The 24,032-nt window shown below is 38.2% G+C and overlaps 1 protein-coding gene across 6 annotated transcripts in view; it reads right to left on the bottom strand.

The window, feature by feature from the left end:
* Positions 1 to 20,617, bottom strand: part of SGO2 (shugoshin 2) — a 59,603-nt gene extending 38,986 nt beyond the window's left edge. For 4 of the 6 annotated variants that reach the window (XM_008999165.5, XM_008999168.5, XM_002749613.6 and 1 more), the window contains exons 1-5: positions 20,570 to 20,617; positions 13,703 to 13,837; positions 11,698 to 11,873; positions 10,724 to 10,801; positions 3,307 to 3,392 (exon numbers count right to left, since the gene is read on the bottom strand). In XM_008999165.5, the coding sequence (XP_008997413.3) occupies positions 3,307 to 3,392; positions 10,724 to 10,801; positions 11,698 to 11,873; positions 13,703 to 13,835 (473 nt within the window). In that variant the 5' untranslated portion in view covers positions 13,836 to 13,837; positions 20,570 to 20,617. Of the gene's footprint in view, positions 1 to 3,306; positions 3,393 to 10,723; positions 10,802 to 11,697; positions 11,874 to 13,702; positions 13,838 to 20,083; positions 20,255 to 20,569 lie in introns of those variants that run through there. The other 2 variants (XM_035305259.3, XM_035305258.3) reach the window with 2 other exon arrangements.
* Positions 20,618 to 24,032: the final 3,415 nt, after the last annotated feature.

Raw genomic sequence — 24,032 nt, 5'->3', positions numbered from 1 at the left:
CACTAAATTTCTGCTTTTTGTCCTTTTGGGAAGGTCATAGTTCCTTGTTGCTGTAGTTTTTTGTGAGTATATCTCTATGTCTTTGCCTTGAAGGATTATTTATTCCAGTCTGCTTTGTCCAGCTTGTTTTGAATTTTATTGACTATATCTGCTTAGCAAATCTTTACTGCTAGTTTGCTGCCTCCTTTTTGGCTCTAGGTGGCACCTTCAACCCAGGTTCACCTTGGAGCTAGTAAATGGTTTGACCACTGCCTGACCCAAATGAGGGAGGTCCCAAAGGGTTTAAGATAGCAGTGTGGGAAGGCTGGCTAGCAATTCACACCCAGGGGACCAGGGGAATATACCTCCTACAACTACTGTCATTTGATACTTCCTTTGGCTGAGTTACAGAGCAGAGTTTCTGGGCTGGGGATGGTAGTCTAGCCTTGCTTGTTTATCTCTGCCTGTCCTCAGGAATATTTCTGCCTTCAGGCAGTCACAATGCTACCCATCAGTTAAGGCAAGGGCAAGTCTCCTGACAGGGAGGGAACTGAAGTTGGGAAGCTGGCTGACCACTTCAATTTTGCTTTTTCCAGTATAGAAATTGTGAGTTGAGGATAGATTTTCCACATAGTAGGTGCCTGGCAGAATGGGAGGGAGGGGTATCACAGATGTGGAAGTGCAGTTCTTTCCACCACCTGCTCAGAGTTTTTCCACCTCTCTTTGGCCCCAGGAAGTATCTCATCTAGCTTGAGCTCTAGGCTGTTGCTGGTGAAAGATCTTGGCACTGTATATTTGTTTTTGTTTTTTTGTTGGGGCAAGAGAAGCCAGCTTATCTTACACTGCCATTTTAAAACCAGAACCAATATTTTCTTAAAAGGACACAGAAAGTAGTAACCAAAAGGTGGGTGAGGCAGAAGACACACATCTCCCCATAACACAAACAGTTGGATTTCATAAAGAGCTTCTGTTCTAGGATAGAATATTGTTTGCTAGGAAAAAAAAAAAAGAGCTTCTGTTCATCTAAAGACACCATTAAGAGAGTAAAGTGGCAAGCCATAGAGTAGAAGATACACAAAAAATATGCCAGGCATGGTGGCTCACACCTGTAATCCTAGTACTTTGAGAGGCTCAGGTGGATAGATCACTTGAACTCAGGAATTCTAGACTAGCCTGGGCAACATAACAAAACCCTGTCTCTACAAAAAGTACAAAAATTAGCTGGACATGGTGGCATGTGCCTATAATCCCAGCTACTCAGGGGACTGAGGTGGGAGGATCACTTGAGCCCGAGAGGTCAAGGCTGCAGTGAGCTGAGACTGCACCACTGCACTCCATGCTGGGAGACAAAGTGAAACACTGTCTCACATACAAAAAATATGTATATATAAAGGAACTCCTTAAAAAATATGACAGATAATTCAATAGAAATTAAACATATGAACAGATATTTAACTTCTTATCAGGAAAATTAAAAATAAAACCTCAACATGATACCACTACACACAGCCCAAAAGGCTAAAATGAAAAGTACAGACAGTAACAAGAATTGTTGAGGAAACAGAACAACAGGAATTCTTAAATGGTTAGTAATAACGTAAATTGGTATAACTCCTTTAGAAAACTACTTAGCAGTTTCTCCTGAAGCCAAAGAGATTTATATATATCTCCCTATTTCCCCAGTAACTCTACTCTGCAGTATATACCTAACAGAAATATGTACATAACTTCATCAAAAGGCAGATACATGGCAGCCCTATTTGTAATAGATCAAAACTAGAAAACCAGGTCAGGGGCAGTGGCTCATGCCTGTAATCCCAACACTTTCAGAGGCCGAGGAGGGAGGATCACTTGAGGTCAGGCGTTTGAGACCAGCCTGGCCAACATGGTGAAATCCTGTCCCTATTAAAAATACAAAAATTAGCCAAGCAGGGTGGTGGGTGCCTGTAAGCCCAACTATTGCTGAGGCAGGAGAATCACTTGAACCAGGGAGGTGGAGGTTGCAGTGAGCTAAGATCGTGCCACTGCACCCCAGCTTGGGTGACAGAGCAAGACTCTACCCCAAAAAACAAACAAACTGGAAAACCAACAAAATGTTCAATATAAGAAGAGTGAATACATTGTAGTATAATCTACACAGCAATGAGAACAAATAATTTACAGCTACATACAGCAATATGGATGAATCTCACAAACATAATGCTGGGCAAAAGAACCCAGAAACATGCATACATACTGTATGATTTCGTTATATGAAGTTCAAAACCATGCAAAATTAATCAATCTCTAATTAAAAGTCAGTATTATATTTATCCTTGGGTAGGTGTTGGATAGTGGGTAGTGACTGGAAAGGAAGTATCTGAGATGTTGGTAATATTCTGCTTCTTGTTCTGGGTATTCATTATACAAGTGTTCACTTGCTGAAAATCTACCACGTTCCAATATGTATAATACACTTCAAACAGAAGTTCACTTAAAAATACACAATACAATTTTTTAGAAAACAAGTTGACACTTGATTTGCATATCTATATGAAATAATGTGTGCATAATGACAATATCCTTTTGAAAAACTGCTAAGGATCTAATAAACAACAAAATTTACTGTTTTAAAATCGCAACAGTTAAAATGTACTGTTACAAAATGGTAATAACACACATAATAGGCAAATCAATAGAACAAACTAGAATGAATAGAAAGATTTTTACTTTGGCACAGATAGCATTCTAATATATAAGTGCCTTTACTTGTGCACTTAAGTAAAATCATGAAATCTAAGTTATATATAATAGAAAGAAAATTGTCTAAAAGAGACAAGAGGATTTTGGTCAATGCTATCAATTCATTCAATCATTTCACCTCTCTGGGCTTCGATAACTGACTTTTAAAATGATAGATTTGAAATAGGATGCTTTCTATGATTTATAATCAAATTAATTAAAAATAAGAATTGTGGACAGGAGGAGAAGAGCAAAGGCGAAAGTTAATTTTAAAGCTTAGGACAGTACACAAGATAATAAAGGTAGAAACAGTCATCAGATTTATCCAGCAAAAATCAGTATGAGGCCAGAAGTCAACTAGATGAAAACAAAAAAGAGAACTGAAAAGTGGTAAGACATTACAAATAAACCCGGTTTAGGGATTAAGGTAAGTTTCCTTGAAGTCCTAGAGACATAACCTATAGCACAACACTACAAGCCACCTCATTTCTACCTTAGTAGATAACTATAGGTTGATTATCCTGAACATTGTGCAATACACACAAACAGATTGTGTTATATAAAATCTACATACTCTGAACCAGTGTAATTCAAGGACACACTTACCTTGCGAATGGAAGAGGCATCAATTTGCATTGTTTACTAATTTGTTTCTTCTTGCTAGCTGACAGTAGAAAGGAACTCTGATGGAACTATTTTTGAAAATAAAGAAAATTCAAAGTTTTTAACCTTATTAAATTGTTAGTTATAACAGTACCAAATTATACAATGACATCAATAGTAAAAGAACAATTCTTCCATTTGTCTTTAAGTTTAATGAGAATGTGATAATAAGGTGAAAACACAGTTCATCCTTAATCATGTGAACTAAAGACAATCAGTGCCAATATTTTAGTATATAACCGCAACGTTGTTCTATGTGTAGGAATAAACACATATGAGTATACCTACACATATACAATATCTTTAGATATATGCGATATGCTCATGTCTACATATGTATTATATAATATTTTATTGAATTTTATAATACATCTTTTAAATGGCTTTTAAAAATTAAAAATTTGGTGATTTTAATATATGTTTTATATTTTTGCTTATCCATATTTCTCAATTTTCAGATACAAACATGTTTTAATTATTTAATAAAGACCAGAAAATTATGCAACACACAACCATGTTTTTTATTACAGAGCTAAGCTGTAATAGAAACAAGGCTATGGCACCAAATTATCAAGCTGATTTTAAATAAAAATGCAAAAGACCTAGAATAGGTAAAAAAATAAAAAAAAACTGAAAAAGAAAAAAGTTAAAGGGTTATAGTAATTAAGAGAGTGTAGTAACAGCATAATGACAGAAAAATAGATCAATGACATAGAACAGAGTCCAGAAATGGATTCACATATATTTGGTCAATTAATTTTGACCAAAGCACAAAGGTCAAATGGGGAACCTAAACTTCCACACTCACCAGGCTATAACAAGGGAACTCTCTTCCAAATCAGGCGTACAGAAAAGGCATGGGACAGCCCAGTATTAAAGAGTACCTCCTCACTCAGCAATGTCACTGGAGGACATATTTGAATCTCTATCCTGTTTCATATTCTTTTTATGATATGGTCAGTTGAGTGCAGTCATTAAAAGAAGGCAAAGACTCTCAGGAAAAAATAAATTTTATTATACTCACAGGTCCTAGAGACAAGAGGTACAGCAGGCCATGAAGAGCCACAGAGAAAAGACACTAGGGTGGTCAGGAGGCAGAAGATGGGAACAAGGGGAAGGTTTAGGCCAGGGCCTATTGGAGTTTCCATAGGAAAGGCAAGGCAGGACAGGGTGAATAGTCTAGAATTGGCTAGTTTGAACAATTTTGGCAAGCTTTAAGACATAGGAGAGGTAGGTCCCTGGATGCTTAGTACCTGGCCCAGAGACAATCAAAGCAGAGGATGATTGCCTCCTGAGATATAAGGGCCAGACAGGGGAGGTATGGCTTTGGATTAGTTAGCTTGCATATCAAAAGTGCTATGGTTTGAATGTCTCCTCCAAAACTCATGTTGAAACTGAATTACTATTGCGGTGGTATTAAGAGGCAGGACCTTTAGAGGTAATTAGGTCATAAGGGCTCTGCCCTCATGAATGGATTAATGCTGTTACTGCAGGAGTGGGTTAGTTATAGGAGTCTGGCCTCCTCTTCTGTCTTGCATGTTTTCTTGCCCTTCCACCTTCTGCCATGGGATGACCCATGCCAGATGTCTGCATCATGCTCTTTGACTTCCCAGTGTCCGGAACTGTGAACCAAATCAATCTCTGTTCTCTATAAATTACACAATCTTTTTAGAGAATGAAATCTCAAATGAAAAAAGAAACGATCAATTACCCTGTCTGCAGTATTCTCTTATAGTAGCAGAAAATGGACTAAAACAAAAGACATGATCCTGGCTGGCCCCTTGCTATCTGTAAGAATTGACTAGCCTTGAGAAGGGCAGTGTCTCCAGTCAATAATGTTTTAAAAGATGTAAAAACATCATAATATATAGAAAATAAAATGTATATATGCTATACATCCCCATTCAGTGATAGAAAGGAGTTCCCCTCCCTCTCCTCTGTGGTGGGGACAGAAGTGGTTTAATAAAGAACTAAGATTTTCATCACTCTTCAGAAGTAACAATGTCCCTGCTTCTCATCCTCATGTCAGCAGAGGCTATGAAAGTAATCAGATGCCCTTCCCTGTTCCAGCCATAGTGGTGCCAGCCTGAACTCCCAGCCCCACTCAACAGTTACAAGGCATACATCCCCATCAGTGTTGTCAACAGAGACTGAATGGGAAGTCTAAACTTCAGTCCCCACTTGGCAGTAGGCAGCACCTCCCCTTACCACCAGTGTAGTGTCAAAGGAGGTCTGCTTAAACAGCTGCAAATAAGATCCAATGTCTTATAATGCACATGATATGTCCAAAATATAATCGAAAATCAGTCACTCATCATACCAAAAATCAGGTAATCTAAGAATGAGAAAGGACAATAGATACCAACACTGACATGATACAAATGTTGGAATCATATGACAAAGATTTTAAAACAAATAGCATAAAAATGCTTCAACAAGCAATTACTAAAATGCTTAAAACAAATGAAAAAATTGGAACATCTCAGCAAACAAATAAATGTAAAGAGCCAAATAAAGCTCAGAAATGAAAATAGAACCAAGTAAAATAAACTAAATGGGCTCAACAGCAAAACAGAGAAAACAAAAGGGAGAAAAAAATCTGTGAACTTGGAGATAGAACAATAAAAATTATCCAAACTGAACAACAGAGAAAAGACACTGAAAAAAATAACAGAGGAGCTGGGTGCGGTGACTCATGCCTATAATCCTAGTACTTTGGGAGGCTGAGATAGGCAAATCAGCTGAGGTCGAGAGTTCAGAACCAGCCCAACCAACATGGAGAAACCCCATCTCTACTAAAAATACAAAATTAGCTGGGCATCGTGGCTCATGCCTGTAATCCCAGCTATTTGTGAGGCTGAGGCAGGAGAATCGCTTAAACTCGGGAGGTGGAGGTTGCAGTGAACTGAGATCGTGCCATTGCACTGCAGCCTGGGCAACAAGAGCAAAAGTCTGTCTCAAAAAAATAAATAATAATAATAAAATAACAGAGGGCCAGGGATATGTGGAACAGCAAAAAAGATAAAACATTCTTCTCATCAGAGTCCTAGAAGAAAAGGAGAAAGAGAAAGAGGGCAGGACTGGAAAAGTATTTGGAGACATAATGGCTGAAAATTTTTCCAAACTTGATAAAGACATGAAGCTACAAATTCAAGAGTCTGAGTGAACCCCAAAAAGAAACCCAAGGAAATTCATGGCAAAACACATCAAGTCAAAATTCTCAAAACTAAAGAGAATTTAAAAAATGAAAGTATTGAGTGAGAAATGGCATCTTACCTACAGTTAACAAACAAACAAAAAAAAGCATTGGCTCAAAGTTAGAAAAGTAACAGTGAACCACAAAAAGGCAAAAGAACTTATTAAAGATAAAAGCAAAAAATGTATGAAACATCAAACATAAATTAAATTAGAATTAAATTGGAAAGATGGTTCTATTTTTTTAAGATGGTTCTTTTAAAAGAATAAAATAAAATAGAAAATCCACAATAATCTAAGATAGTGCAGGAAAAAGAAGACAAAAGCCCAAATACACAAAATTAATCAACTGAAGAAATACAACACAGACAAAATTAAAAGAATAATGGGCCGGCCACAGTGGCTCAAGCCTGTAATCACCCACTTTGGGAGGCTGAGGCAGATGGATCACAAGGTCAAGAGATCAAGACCATCCTGGTCAACATGGTGAAACCCCATCTCTACTAAAAATACAAAAATTATCTGGGCATGGTGGCGCGTGCCTATAATCCCAGCTACTCAGGAGGCTGAGGCAGGACAATTGCCTGAACCCAGGAGGCAGAGGTTGCGGTAAGCCGAGATCGCGCCATTGCACTCCAGCCTGGGTAGCAAGAGCGAAACTCCGTCTCAAAAAAAAAGAATAATGACAGACTACTTTGGTCAACTCTGTGAGCATAAATTATAAACTTAAATGAAACAGATAACTTTCTAAGGAAAGATAGTTTAATAAAACTAAAAACAAAACAGAGAATGACATTTTCCTAAGGGGACCAATATCCATAGAATAAATAAATAAAGTCAACAAAAAGCTATTATCACTCTCATTAAAAAAAGTCCCAGGTCCAGATGGTTTCAAAGAATAACTCTACCATACCTTTGAAGAAAAACAATTCTAATACTGTGTCACTCTTCCAGAACATAGAAAAAGTAAAACATCCAAATTATTTTTACGAGCTTAGCATATATAACATTTTTATCAATGTCTAAAGACTGTATGGCCTTATTTTTTTTCTACGTATAGAAAGAAATCTTCAGAGGCCTCACTTATAACAATAGAAAAATCCTAAACAAAATTGGCAAAAAGGAATTCAGCAGCACGTTAAAAGAAAAATAAATCATTTCTGAACTTTATTACAGAAATGTAAAATTAGGGAAGTTACTAAAATAAATAATCATACTAAGACACCTAAAAAGACCACATCATCATCATACTAAAAAGATACTTGCGTTATTTAGCATTATTTTTATTTAAAAAGCTCAATCAAAGAGGGACTGCAGGAAAAACACATACCTTACTTATTTATATATAAAATAAGCATCGTTCTTACTGGGGAAATACTACCTGACATTATATAAATATTTATTGTATCCTACTATGTTCTAGATATTGTTCTGGTAAAGACGTCGCTGCACTCAAGAAGCTGCTTGCATTCTGATGGGATGAACAATGAACAAAATGGTCATACAGCGTTAAGTATTAAGGAGAAAGATTAAAGAAGAAAAGCAGAATATGAAATGTAGGTGCAGGCGTGGGAAGTGTTTAAATATATGCAGAGTTGCTAGGGAAGGCTTCACTGTAGTCACTTTTGAGTCAATATTTGAAGGATGGGAACTTGTCACATGCAGACAGAACATGTACAAAAGTACTGTGGTAGCAGCTCACCTCTGTTTGAGGGAGTGGGGAAAGAAATGCACTGAAAAGGTTAAAGAGTGGAAGAAAGAGGAGAGTAGCAAATGAGGTAGAAGAAATAACAAGAGTTGCAGTTTTCAGATCAAATCAGGCTATAGATAAGACACCACTGGAGAGTATTAAGCAGAGACTAACATTTTAACAGGATCACTCTGGCTGTTATAAGGGAATACACAGAGAACCAAGAGCATAAGTAAGATGGCCAAGTTGGGATGCTATTATTAATACAGTATGTAAATAAGAGATAATGGTACCTTGGACATGGGTAGTTAAAGAGGGTTATGAGAATTGCAGACTGATTTTGAAGGCAGAACTAAAAAGATCTGCCAAAGGATCAGATATGGGGTTTAAGAAAAAGATAGGAAAAGAGAGTTGAGATTATCTTAGATGCAAATCAAAAAAGGAACGAGTTTGGTGGCAAATGTGAAATTTGAGATGCCTTTTAGACATCCAAACAGATGCCAAGTAGGTAATTAGATATAAATTGTCTGGAGGTCAGAGGAGATGGTCAGGCTGGAGTTATAAATTTGAAAGTCATCAGTACACAGTAGTAATTAAAATCATAAGATAGAATAAAATTATTTAGGGAGAACGAATATAGATAGAGAAGTCCAAGAATTGAGTCATAAGGCATTCCCAAAACTTAGGAAAATAAAGAGAAACCAGCAAAGAGACTGAAAAAGAATAGCCAGAAATGTAGGAAGAGACTTAGGAGAGAGAGTGTGGTATTCTAAAAGTCATGTGAAGGTCGGTATAAGAACCAAGAATTATCCATGGGTTTTTGCAACATGGACATCAACGGTGACTTTCAGGATTTAGTGGATTGGTAGCGAAAACCTAATTGGAATGGGATCAAGAGAAACTAGAGATCATGAACAAATCTCTAAAAAAGTTTTGCTGTAAAGGCAAGAAGAGAGCTGAGATAGTAGCTGGAAAGTAAGTGGAGTAAGAAGTTTATTTGGTTTTGATTTTTTTTTAAATGAGAGATGATAACATTACATCCCTGATGGGAATAATCCAGAAGGGAGGGAAAAAATCAATGATGCAAGAGGGAAAGGCACTCTACACTAACACAAGCCAACAGCAATGGACAACCCAAGTGTCCATCAACAGGAGCCTATTGAAGTAGATTACAAGTCCACTCTAGATCTATCTGAAGCAGCACCAAAAAAGAATGAGGAATCACTCCATGTAATCATATAGAGAGATCCCCAAGATATGTCACATAAAAATTAAGGTATAGAATATCTGGTATAGCACATTATCTTTTGTGTAAAAAAGAAAAGAAAGAAAAGATTTGTTTGTTTTTATATAAAGAAAGATATTAAAGCAATCACCTGCATGAGGTACAAGGAGACGAGAGAATGGAGAAGAAAATAGCTAGAGGTGGACAAAAGCATGTGTGAAACTTTATTCTATACTTTTCTGATCTCATAACTGATGTTAGAACACTATGTATATATGACCCATCACCTGCTCCCACTTAATAACAACTAGAAAAAAAGAGAATTTAAAAACTGGTATGCAGCTGGGCATGGTGGCTCACACCTGTAATCCCAGCACTTCAGGAGGCCAAGGAGGGCAGATCACCCAAGGTCAGGAGTTCAAGACCAGCCAGGCCAACATAGTGAAACCTTGTCTCTACTAAAAATGTAAAAATTAGCTTGGTGTGATGGTGCATGCCTGTAGTCCCAGCTACTTGGGAGGTAGGAGAATTGCTTGAACCCAGGAGGAGGAGGTTGCAGTAAGCAGTGATCGTGCCACTATACTCCAGACTGGGCGACAGAGTGAAACTCTGTCTCAAAAAGAAAAAACAAACAAAAAAAAACTTGATAAATTGTTTACTAGTAAGTTAAACAGTAAGTTCAACAAAGTAGATACCACAGTTGTATACTGTGCCTTCACCTCCAGCTTCTCCATCTACCTGCTGTCCAGTTTTTATTTTTCTTTAGTTTAGATGTTGACTTCAACCCTCTTAGTTCTCCAAAGAGAACCACATGAAAAGCATTTGAGAAATCTAGAATTTGTTTTAGAAAATAGTATAAAATAGGATCAGCCTCTATTTTTTCCCCAAATAGTTTTTCAATTGTGTCCATCTTTTAAAAAAATAAAACAAAACACCAAAGTCTTTCCTAATTTAAAATGCTACCTTTCTACTAATGTCTTTATAGTTCTGAGTCTATTTAGGGGCCGGTATGTTCCACTGACCTGTCTAATCCTGTTACTTTTAATAAAAACCAAATTTTCACATGACAATTTCAATAACCAATTATACAAAATGATAATATGCTGTTAGCCAGTTAAAAGTGATATTATCATTCAGTTCTTTGCACAAAATTTGAAATATGAATCTCTAAACTTGATGTTACTTAACTAAATTTCAGTGATCCTGAGTAATCTAAAGAATGATGCTATTTACATAGAAATTATACTTACCTCAGAAAGACTGCTCATTTCAATTGCAGTTATCAAGTTATTGTTCATGAGAGCTTCTATGTCTATAAGCTTCTTATTCTGTACATGTAAAATAAAGACCCCTTTTAATTAGTTAAGACTTGGAGTTTATTATAGTATCAAGCATTTATGAATGCCATCCATGTGAGAAAACTTAAAAAATAATTGATACCACATTGAGCAAAAAATTGAGATCACATTCAGCTAAAATGGTACCATATTATATAGTACCAGTACCAAACAGTATTATATTATATAGTCCAAATAGTCATACATATCATACATACATACATGTACACACACACACACACATATGCTGAATGATTTGGAACTGACAATTAGAAGTTTTCCTATAAACATTTTTCTATCTTTTCACAATAATATATCACATGGCAACAGAACAAACTGTCAGCCACAGGAATTTAACCCACAAGTAGAGTAGGTCCTTTTTCATTTTGAGTAAGTTCTACTCATTTTAGATTTAGATCTATAGTTGCAGCCTAACTAATCACTGGCTCTTACTGCCCTGTCTGTGAACAGAGTTGAAATTTGGGGCGGGGGGGAAGCAACAGCTATAATCTTCATTCTGCTTGGCTTGTAGCCAGGTAAGTGCTGCGATTAAAAAAGAATAACAACATTCTGGAACTCCCTTTCAATTCACTGGAAGAACTATGACCATCTTAACGCACCACGCTTTGCTTATAAGCAATCAAATATTGATCAAGGTATTATACTGGTTCACACAGCACATAAGTGCACATTTAGAATGTAGATTTAAAACACATATTTTATTACCCATTAACAGTTTGTCCTTTAACATAGATTTACATGGCATACTGACTTTCAATAATTTTTCACAATTAGAGATTTGAAAAATATTTTAAGAGCTTCTACAATAATGTAACTAAAAGATTTAAGTTACAATTTGGAATTCAAAAACAATATCGCTTCCATACCAAGTTATTTAGCTTTAGGCGAAGAAATGTGTTCTCAAAATTCAGTTTCTCTACTTCTTTTTGCAATAGCATCTTTTCAGTTGTAATTCTTCGAGAATTCTCTTTTTCTCTACTAAGAGCCTGAGCTAATGCCCTGTTGTTGTGCTTTAAAGAGATTTTGAAAATAGAAGAATTGTCTGTAAAAAAGATTTTAAAAATGAGTTAATATTGAACTTATACCTTAATAAATTTTTATATTCTTTAGTAAAACTACATTAGACAAAATGTATTTTACTTTATAAGTTTTAACTGAAGGTTAGAAAAGTTAATAACAATACAGATGCAGTTTTGAGAAAAACCCAGAGTTTCAAGCTGAAGAAATGAAGGCTAGACAGAAGATGAAGAATTCAGGAGTTGTGAGGATTGCAGCATATGTATAAAAGTTAGGAATAAGAGGACTGCAGCACAGACACAGCATTCCACATGATTAGATCAGCCACAAAAAGGAAATCTTGATACTTGCTGCTCTACCTGCTTTCCTACCTTTGACTAGTAGATAGAATACAGAAACTGATTCTGCAGCTCTAACTGGAGATGTCCCATAGGAATGAGGATAGCCAATCTGTGAAATTCTAAAACCAGTTTCTACAGCTCCAGAACTGAACAAATTAGTTAATGCTCCCAAAGTCCATTTTTAACCTGAGTGATAGAGGCATACTTACCGTAATGTTAGACAGATAATTTAAACCCTGTCAGACCTTTTACTGATATCAAAAGATCCTACTTATTTCTAGGCATCTACTACAATCTGAACTTGACTTCTCTTTAAAAGCACTATGTAAATATGATTTAAATCACTCCTGAAATGCTTTTCTGTTGGAAGCAAAGAAATTTTATTGTGAATTCCTTGGTAAAGTTTACCTTATATATAGTATGTTCCCTTAGTACACTTAAAATATCATTATATTTTCATAATTTTAACTTAAATGTCATTATTCGATAATATATGCCACAGAATAAAAGTATAATGTATATGAAATGTTTTAAAAAATTTAATAATATTTTATAAGTACTTAGGGAAAATTTGGGATTCTGCAAAACAGGATCCAAAACAGTACTTTATCTCTGGCACAGAGGGAGTAGTTTCAGATAGCCATCCTTGGCATAGCAAATGGAAACTGACTAGAACTGGTTTAGGATTTCCAGAAGATAAAGAGTAATAACATTTTCCTGTTGTACTCCTCAAAGTAGGCATATTCCCTCATAACACGGGGTATGGAATAATCTTGCCGAAAGGAACAGACAAGAGCAGTGTAAGGGGTGGCCCTAGAGACCTGGATGAGAGCTGCATCATGATTTACAGGCACCCAGGAGGCTGGGTTATTTTAGGAGGCACATGTGATTGTCCTTCGCAGGAGCTATATCTATATCAGCAGGTAATGTGACTAAATGGATAACTCCCTGACGCCTGCTAAGATGGGTATGAACATTGAGATAATTTTCAGAAGTAATGAGAGTTTATCTTGGGGAGTTTTCCCACCTCCTTTTTTTCTCCCCTTCTGATGCCTTAACTCCAGAATTCACAAACTTCCATTTCCAAAGTGCTCACTGTCTTCATAAGATTGCCTATATAAAGTCAAACTCTACACTACCCAGTATGAGCCAACCTCCACTGGGCTACCCACTATTTAGTTGCTGCAGCATGCCAGAAAAATCTGCTACTCTTTTTACATCTTTTCCAGAAAAGTCACATTGGTATTTTTTTTCTGAACTGTAGAAAGTAGCTATCTTGGGCCACCCCAGCCTCACCGCTGAAAATTCAACTGTCACCATTTAGGGTAAATAATCAAAACCATCCAACTAACAGGACTTGAAGGAGAAAGGAAGGCTCAAATTTAAAAAGTTATCAATTAACAAAACAGTCATTTTAGTAATTTTCCGTACTTGATAAAATAAGGTAGCAAACATATAACAATTCTGGAGAAAAGTAAAAATGTGAGTGTATTTTAAAACTAACAGCACTTACTTAGTATTTTTGTTTTTATTTTTGAAGCAAGAGAAACATTCAACTTAGCAGTCTTTGAAATTCTTTTGTCTTTCACATGTCTCTTAATTCCTGAGGTAAAAAGTGAGCCAGTTTCCATTACTGAGCACTCCATCACTGAAGTAAAAGAAAAAATAATCATAGTATTGATTAATAAAAAGAATAACTGACAGATATATTTTTAAAGTAATAATCATGACTTAATATACTTTGTGTGTTATTTGCTAAACTTTGTATAAAATCTGAGTATAAATGTAATCAAAAGTGGCTTAAGGTATAATCCAAAAAGGTAAATGACTATTTGTTTTCATTCAAACCTTCATTTATCATCTATGTACTAGGTGCAGGGTACAGATGACAGGATATGGTCCCTGCCCTCACGGAATGCATGGTACAATGTGGGTACAAGACAGTGCTTTCATACAATGTAAGAAGTGTAACCTCAGAGATATACACAGTGTTTAAAGGAAGTACAGAAGAGATATACATAATCCAAGGAGGGGAAGGGAGCTGGAGGAACAGGCAAGAAATCTTAAATTTGTCTGTTAGGTTTATGGCCTATTACAGCAACAGGAAGATAAAAAAATCATTACATTGTAGTATTACAACAGTAATGGCTACAATACACAATGCAGAGGAGAAGTGATTAACTCTGCCTGGGCAGAGGAAAAGGATCAGAAATAGCTTCACTGAGAAGGAGCAGTTGATGTTGAGCCGTGTGCTTAGAGAAGACCAATCTCCCCGTGCCTTCATTTCTTCCCCAACCCTCCTTGTCTCCATGTGCAGAGATCAAAACAAAACTAAACTAAACGAAACAAAACAAAACAAAACAAAACAAAACACCCTGTCACCTGCACCTGCCTAATCCCCGATACTCAGCCTCTCCACCAATACATGCCCTGAGTTCAAAGGACTCATCTTACTATGTCAATCATGGCAAGAATCCCTCAACTCCCAGGTCACCTTCATCCCCCTCACTGTAATCCCCTTAGCTCTACACATCCCTCATCTGGTCCTGTGGTAAGCTGGAAAATGTCCCCCCAAAGTTATTAGGTCTCTTTAATTCTAAACCTCATGTGGAAAAAGGGCCTTTGCAGATTTGAATAAGTTGAGGACCTTATAATGGGGAGATTATCCTGGATTATCCAGGACAAGAGTCCTTACAAGAAAGAGCAAAGATGCAGGGTACAGATGAAGGATATGGTCTCTGCCCTCATGGAATGCATGGTACAATGTGGGTACAGATGGTGCTTTCAAACAATGTAAGAAGTGTAACCTTAGTGATATACAGAGTTTAAAAGAAGTATAGAAAGAGATGCAGTCACATGTCAAGGACTGCCAGCAGCTATCAGGAACTTAAAAAAGGCAGGGAACACATTTTCCTGAAGAGCCTCCAAAGAGATTGCAGCTGGGCAGACACCTTGATTTCAGCCCAGTGACAAATGAATTTAGACTTCTGGCCTCCAGAACTGTGGGGATATACATTTCTGTTGTTTTAAGCACCTCATTTATGGTAATTTGTTACAGCAGCCAAAATAAACTAATACAACCTGCCTATCTCACTCTTGCCAGTCATGCCTCTACAGCTTCAATCTCTTCTCTGAATGTTCCCTTCATCTTTTTGAACCACCCTCTCCCCTAAGGACACAGATTTTCCTGCAGTCCTGTCAGGCAGGGTCTGTTTTTCCTCCCACAAGCCTTCTAGAAGCTACACCACATTCATGTGTGCAGACCATTCATCTTCTCTCCTCCCTAAAAGTTCTCATCCTTGAATATAGAGTCACTAGACTCTATTACCCCTTCCCCTTCACTGCTGTTATCAATCCCTGGGTCACTCCTCTTTATGAATTATTTCATATTCTCACTCACAGTTATTCTGAGAACACTGAAGCAATTCGTGGAGAACTTTCTCAAAACTTTCATTATAATTACCTACCTACCATATCTGTATCTGTGCATTTGTTTTCTCTCCTTTTGTTAGGGATCAACTGTGTTCCTAGATACCAATCCATGCACTAGATCCCACGCCTTCCTGCCTCTTTAAAGACATCACTACAACAATTCTTCCCTCTATGTCATCAATTTTTTCCTTTTCTACTGGATTATTCTCATCAATATACAAACACACTGCTATTTCCCTCACCTTAAAGAACCCTCTTTTGTTCCCACTTCACACTCAGACAACCACTCCAATTCTCTGCAGACCTTTACAGCAAATCTCCTTGAAAAAATTGTCTATACTCAATTTCCAATTTTCTCATTAACTATTTCAATCAGGCTTTCACTTGGACTGCTCCACCAAAACTACTTTTGTCAAGGTCTCTGATGACTTCTGTGCTGCTAAATCTAATAGTCAGAATTAGACTGAAATCTAATTCTCAGTCTTCATCTAACTTGATCTATCAGCAGCATTTTAATATGGTTAATTTCTCCTTCCTCAAAAACTATATTTCCTTGGGTTCCAGAACACCAGACTCCTAAGTTTTTTCCTACCTACCTACCTACCTGTTCCTCCTCTGTCACTTTTACAGGTTCTTCCAACCTCTAACAGAGTCATTCCTTGAACTTCCTCTCTTTACCTACACTCCCTCCTTTGGTGATTTCATACAGTCTCATCACTTAAAATACCAGCCAGATGCCAAAACTCCAAAATTTAAGTCCTCAGTTCAGATCTCTTTCCTGAACTCTGGATTCATATATCCAACTGTCTACTCTACAATTCCACTTGAATAAATAAAGTAGATGCATCAAATTTAAACTGCCCAAGCCTGCTTCACTCAGAGCCTTCTCTATTTCAGTAACTTCATCCTTCCAGTTGCTCAGGTCAAAAATCTCTTACATCTCAATTTATCTTCACAATATATTTAGAATCTGACCACTTCTCAGTATGTCCATTGGTGCCAACCTAGTCAGAGGCACTATGATGTCTCACCTGAGTTTCTGTAACAGGCTTTGACTCCCTATTTCCACTGTTGCTCCTGTATAGTTAATTAATCTATACAATCTAAAACTCTCCAATGGTTCCCACTTCTCTCCAAAATCCTAGTACTGTCTCTCCACTATCTCTGCCCTTCTCTAATTTGAACTCCTCCTTTTCTCCTGCTATGACATTCTCCTCAAGCCACATTGGCTACCAAGATCTAGCTTTTTGGAGCATATGCCAGGCATTCTTTAGTCTCAGGTCCTTAGTACTGGTTATTCCACATTTAGAAAAAATGCTGTTTAGAAACCTCTTCCTCCAGATATTCAAATGGCCCATTCACTCTCCTCTATCAAGTCTATTCAACTGTCACCTTCTCAGTGAGGTCACTTAAAACTGTAGCTCCAGGCTGGGTGTGATGGCTCATGCCAGTAATCCCAGCACTTTGGGAGGCTGAGTGGGTGGATCACCTGAGGTAAGGAGTTCAAGACCAGGCTGGCCAACATGGCAAAACCCTGTCTCTAATAAAATTACAAAAAAATTACCCAGGCATGATGGCGGGTGCCTGTAATCCTGGGTACTCAAGAGGCTGAGGCAGGAGAATTACTTGAACCTGGGAGGCAGAGGTTTCAGTGGCACTCCATGGCACTCCAGCCTGAGTGACAGACAAAACAAAACTGTAGCTCCTTCCCCTAACATCTATCACTATCTAACATATTATAGATTTATTTATTGTCCATCTTTCCTAATCAGAATTTAAATTCCAGGAGATCATGGATTTTTATATTTTAGTTACTATACTCCCCAGCTCATAGAATAGTGCATGACAAATGATATCAACACAGTAAATATTTTTTGCATTAATAAATAAGTCTTACAAACCAAGAACTTATCAGGCATCAAGATTAGGAAGGGTATTCCAGGAAGAAAGACTAGCATGTGTAAATGCATGAAAATTAGACATTTAAGAAAATACAAGTGGTCCCTTGATGCTGGAATGCTATGACCTGATTTCCCTGCTTCTCTTTATAGCAAAACTCCTTTAGAGAGTTGTCTATACTTGCTGTCTCCAATTCATCTCCTCCCAGTCTCTCTAGATCCATTACAATGAAATTTCTGCTCTCAACACTACCATATGGAAATTGTTCATTAAGCGCATTATATCACTAAGTTGTTAAATCAAATACAGTGGTTAGGCCCAGTCTCTTTTTACTTGATCTGTGAAAAGCAGTCAATGTCAAATCATTCCTTCCTTTTGAAGTATGCTCTTCATTTGGCTTGCACAATAGCACATTCTTCTGTTTGTGCTGAGGCAGGGTTTTCTCCTGCCTCACTGACCACTTCTCAGTCTCTCTTGCTGGTTATTCTTCATCTCTCTAACCTCTTAACACTGGAGTGCCCTAGGTCTTAGTTCCTGGATCTCATCTCTTTTACATCTACATATACTTCCTGGCCTCTCAGCCAGTATCCTGGCTTTTAAATCTAAATACCAGTAACTCTCAAATTTGTGTTCCCAATCCAGACTTTTCCCTTCAACTCCAGATTTATTCATCCAGCTGCCTACTACTCATCACCAACTAGGATTTCTAACATGCATCTCAAATTTAACATATCCTAAACTCTCCCCACCCCAACCTACTCCACCATGTTCTCCCTAGTTCACTTAATGACAACTCCACCCTTTCAGTTGCTCAGGTCAGAAACTTCTCTTTCATATTCCATATCCACTCTATCATTAATTATGCTGGCCCAGCTTTCACAATATATCCCCTTGGGCTACTTACTACTATTTCTACTGGTACCACTCTGTTCCAAGTTGCCATTCTCTCTCATATACATTATTGCTATAGTTACGTGACTGGTGTTTCTGCTTCCATTTTCTCCCCCACTATCTATTCTCAACCTAGCAACCACAATGATCCTTTTAAAACTTAAGTAAATTCATGTTATTCCCAAAAAACTCTCCAGTAGCTTTCCATCTCACTTAGTCTTTAAAATGGCCTAGAAAGTACTACACAATTTGACACTTCTCCTCTTCCCTAATTTATCATCAGTGAACCTTTCTAATCCTTTTCATTAATCTTCCTCTTGCTCAAGAATCTCTGGCCACATTGCCTACCTTGACGGGCTCTAAAGCAGAAACTTTTATTCCTTTTTTCCTTTGTATCAACTTTTCCTTCAAATGACCACAGGACTTGCTCACTTCCTGGGAGCACTAACTAAAATGTCACTTTCTTAGTGAGGCTTCCCAGTCCAAACTATTTATAAATTGTACACTTACCCCATTCTCCCCTTCTGTTTTATTTTTCTCCATTAACTTATCAATGTCTAAGATAAATCTAAATAGTTTATTTAACTTATTATCTGTTTTCTCCTACTAAATTCTAAGTTCAATGAAGGCATCAATTTTTGTCAAGTTTGTCTGCTTCTGTACCTTAGTACAGAAATGTGCCAGCCACATGGCAGCTGCTGAGTAAACATTTGTGGAAGTGACTATGAATGACTGGAAGAACTTTCCAATAGAAAAACTGCCCACTCTTGGAATGGATCTCCTTTGAAAGTGTTAACCAGATGTTGGGTGGAGTCAAGCAAATAACGGAAAGATGGTTTTAGAAGAAATTTCTGCAATGGGGAATAAATTGAACCAGAAACCTTTCAAGATTAAGGCTCGTCGGGTGCAGTGACTCTTGCCTGTAATCCAGCACTTTGGGAGACTGAGGCGGGCGGATCCCTAAGTCAGGAGTTCGAAACCAGCTTGTCTAATACGGTGAAACCCTGTGTCTACTAAAAACACAAAAATTAGCCAGGTGTGGTAGCGCACGTCTGTAGTCCCAGCTAACTCAGGAGGCTGAGGCAGATGAATCGCTTGAACCCAGGAGGCAGAGGTTGCAGTGGGCCGAGATTGTGCCACTGCACTCCTGCCTGGGCGACTCCATCTCAAAAAACAAAAACAACCAAACAAAAAAAGATTAAGGCTCAACGGTTCTTCTAAATGTTTTTTCTAAACGTTTTGCCAAAAAGAAACTTTAAAATCAAAGATCACTATCTATCTCATAGACAGTAGAACACAGAAACTCCCCACAAACTGTTGCATCTTACACACCTGAAAGGGATCCTAACAGAAATCTATCCGTCTCCCAAAAAAATCCAGACTGGAATATCAAATCTCATTTTACTAATTAGGAAACCACAGCCGGACTGCTCTCCCCAGTAAGCTGGTTCTGACTCGATTCCTTAATTTAATAAATGGCACTGTCAATCACCTATTCAAATTCTCATGACAGAAATCCAGGAGTCTTCCTATTTATTACTACTCTGGAGACTTTTTCGGCCAGCATCTCGACTATCTCTAAATATAAAATACTCAGTTCCACATCCAATTCTCCTGAATTGGATACCTCAGCTATAAAAATCATTGTCCCTATTCTCTGCTGATATCCTACCTGCATATCAAGAAGACGCAGCTCAAGTTCCAAGTTCTCCCCAGTCTTCCATCACCCTTTCGTCTTCAGCCAGCCTCTCTCCAAAGGAGATGGCTCCTTCGAGAACTTTGGCATGCAGTCCCTAACATTCATTCCGCAGACACGTACTGAGGGCTCACAATGAGCTAGAAACTGTTCAACAAGCAGGGAGTAGAGCAGTTCCCAAAACAGAAAATTCTTAAGTAGCTGACCTAACTGGCGGCTCTCCCCGCTTGCCCTGCTGGGCGCTCAAATCTGAGACAAGAGGCCGTGACTCAAATCCAAAACAAGACTCCGTCAACGAAGCCCTCGCAGCCGGAGAGTGGCCGCCGGCCGGGATCCCGGAGGGCAGAGGGCGGAGGACGAGCCGGAGACCGAAGCGGACAGCGCCGCTGTCCGGTTCAAGAACGGCCCCTATCTCGCCAGAGGGAGGGCGGCCACGCCAAATACCGCAGCTCACTGACTTACCTCTCTTTCAGCGTGAGATACCCGCCACCCAGCTCCGGGCGCTCTGGCGAGCAGCGGCGGCTGCTGCTCGGGTTTAAACACAGCAGCCGTTGGCGGTTGCCCCGTCAGCCAATCCGGTCCCGCGAGAGCGGTGCAAGGGCGTGCGGTTACCAGGAAGTGAAAGGCGGAAAAGGCGGGACCCCACTGCGAGGGCAGGAGGGGGCGTGGCCAGGAGAGCCGGGGGCGGCCCAGTCTGCGTGACTGGGCGCCCTTCCGCCTCGTGTTCTTGTTGGTCAGCTGTCTCCCGAAGCGTTGATGAAAAGGAAACGCTCCTTTGACATCCCTTATCAATCACATGTCTGAAAGGCTTGACAGCCACCTCAAGTCTGTTGTAAGGTTTATGTTGTTTACTGTGATACTACCCACCCACATTTTACCATTTCTTCTGCATCCTTGCATTCCCAATTGTGAGGCCAACACCTTTATTTAGTTTTCACTTAAAAACTCTCCCCATTTTTCTTTTAACTTTCTGGGGGAAAAGCAGCAATAACATTTCATTACAAACCCCGGATCTCATTAATGTTTAGGTCTTGCACTAATGGTCTGTTTTAGCTGAATATACAAGAATGACGTTTTCCATTATACGCAATTAAATTTTTAAAATGTATTATTCACCTAATATTCCATGTCAATTTGCTTATTTTTCGCAAATGACTTTCATAATTTTTACAAATAATTTGTAGAAACTACAAAAAATAAAATTTCCTCTTTGTATGCCATTGGACTGAAGATGAAAATAGCTTGTTAAATCAAGGTTCCAATAATTGATTATACAGTAATGCAGTCAACTTCATATTCTTGTCAATTTTTTGTTCATTTGACGACATTTGAGAATTACAGCTTTCCATTCTTACTTTAGAGAATCGAGATAAATGATGCAAAACATGCTTTTGAGTTAAGACCTTTTAGTCTGATATATGTCAAGATCAGTCTCCAAACAGATCTGGTTACATGAGTCTTACGTAAGTAGAAAATTATTTCTTGATTGTCCACCTGCTAAAATTTCAGTAACAGTGGGTTAGAAAGTAATATACTGGTTATAGAAATTTATGCTTACCTAGGAGTTAACTAGAACTATATTTTGTTTACCCAGCCTGACACATTAAATGCTCAATGTATGTTATATGTTTTTTAAAATGAACCTTGTAGTGACTGTGCCATTTAATGGTTATTTAATCTTGGCCAATCCACTTAATCTCTCTGGGCTTCTGTTTCCTCGTTCGTAAAATGAAGGTTAATAAGAGCATCCCATATATTTTTATGATGGCTTCAATCAATGGACCCTTTTGTTCATTACATTAAAACGGCTTTCTTCCCAATGCACACAGTTTGTAGCTACAGCTTCAAAACCAAAACAAATAGAAAAGGAAGACAGGAAAGTCAGAGATAGGAGAGATGCTAAAAAATACCAAGACCTCTTTTTTTTAAGTGCTATCTCAGAGCAGTTGAAAGGATTTAACTGCTTTGTAAATTGTAAAACCTCTTGAAAATGTAAATCTGTATCATATACAACCATAAACCTAAAAAGTATAATTAATTGGCTTAAATTTAATGTGATCTCAGCTTGCATTTCAGTTATTTGCCTTTTGCCTCTTGGTATAATGGATAGAGGCAGGAGCCCTGGATGAGAAGTCTAGAGATGCAGTTATTATCGTTGTGGCTGAGCCATTAGCTGTATTAGCTGTGTGTTCCTTGTTTCAACTATTTTATCTGTAAAATAAAAGTTACATTAAATGAGCTCACAGTCCTACTGTGATACTCTCCTACACTGAGCACTGATTTCATTCCTCTCCATCTGTTCTCCTTTATTCTTATACTCATTAGTTGCCTGATTTTCTCTACCCTAGGACACATTATCGGTACCAAAAAAGGGATGGGAAGGAAAGTAAAAACATAAGTGTAACTGTCAAAAACCCAAAAACCAAAAAACCCTCTTTAATATATCAGCTTTACTAAAACAAAAATCATCCAAGAACAGTCCCTGAGCAGGAGCCAAGTAAAGAATACTGCAAATCAACAAACCAATAAAACAAAGTAGAAAGAGTATACTTACATTTTATGAAACCATCTGACCTGACCATCTGTACCAGTCTGGCAGGTTGAATTGCACCAAGAAAAACTAACCCAGACTGGTAGAAGCAGAAAAGAATATTGGGTGGGTTAAAGCATTTCTGGGTAGGATAGAGATACAGGTTAGAAAACAAGGGGGCCTTGGCCACAGGCAAGCACCTACCCATACTCATGCTACCAAAAATAGCCCTTTGAGGATGAGGTTGATCTTGCACAGTCAACAGTGGCACTAGATGCCACCACTGGGACCACCACTGCTGCTGCATATGGGAAAAGTGGGCATGGTTGTGCTGCAGTTTTCCCATCATTGCTGCTTGGCATTACTAACTCCCGTTGCTAAACCTGGTTTGAGTGTGTCTGACTAGTCAAACCTGAATCATATGCTGCAAGTCCTGCTGCAAGGGGGTCCTGAACAGCCTGTGTCTGGCTTTTATTATTGTTGTTGTTGTTGATGATGATGATGGTGATGGTGATGGTGATGGTGATGCTGTTGGCTTCTTAGTGAAAGGTAACCTAAACTCATAAGGTGAGAAATTACCCAAGCTCAGGACAGGCATTTTGAGCTAGGTGGGCAAAAGAATGACACAGGCTCATTTCAGTATTTTATGCAACGTTACTACAATAATTACTTTTATTTTCTTTAATAGAAACTGGTTAAATTAAATAAGCTGTGCTGGGTGATGGATAGCTAATCATTATAACAGCAGCAGATAGTATTTATTAAGCACTGACCATGTCCGAGACACTGTGTCAAGCCCTTTAAATGCCTTTTAACATCTCAAAATTATCCTGTGTGGTAGGTACTATTATTTTCTTTTTAAAGTTGAGGAAATTGAAGCACCAAAAATTTAAGTAACTTCTTCAAGGTTTAGTTAAGTGGTGCAGCTGGTATTTGAACCCAGGTAGCCTGGCCTGAGCCTCTCAAGATAGTGAGAGAATTACTTTGTCATCTGTCACTTTGGTTTTGAGGCATGGCATCCATCAGGCTAATTTTCCTGTTTCCTACTTGTCAGTCTCCTCTTTTTCTTCCATATACATTTATTAGGAGTCCCTTTGCACCTGCAATTTTGCTGATGGTAAAGAGGCACATCTTCTTTCCTTTTGGGAGACAGTAGACAAGCAAACAATCCATTCCCATATCTTGTGATATGTAGATGTTAAGTGAAGTTTGCAAAATATGCTATCAAAGCATTTAGGAAACAGACCAGCTGTGGTGGCTCACACCTGTACTCCCAGCACTTTGGCAGTCCAGGGCAAGAGGATCGCTTGAGCCTAGGAGTTGAAGACCAGCCCAGGTAACTTAGCAAGACTGTTTTCTCTATTAAAAAATAAAAGAGGCCAGGAGCAGTGGCTC

This window comes from Callithrix jacchus, chromosome 6 (genome assembly GCF_049354715.1).
Source record: "Callithrix jacchus isolate 240 chromosome 6, calJac240_pri, whole genome shotgun sequence".
Lineage (NCBI taxonomy): Eukaryota > Metazoa > Chordata > Mammalia > Primates > Cebidae > Callithrix > Callithrix jacchus.
This window is presented reverse-complemented; position numbering and strand designations above follow the sequence as displayed.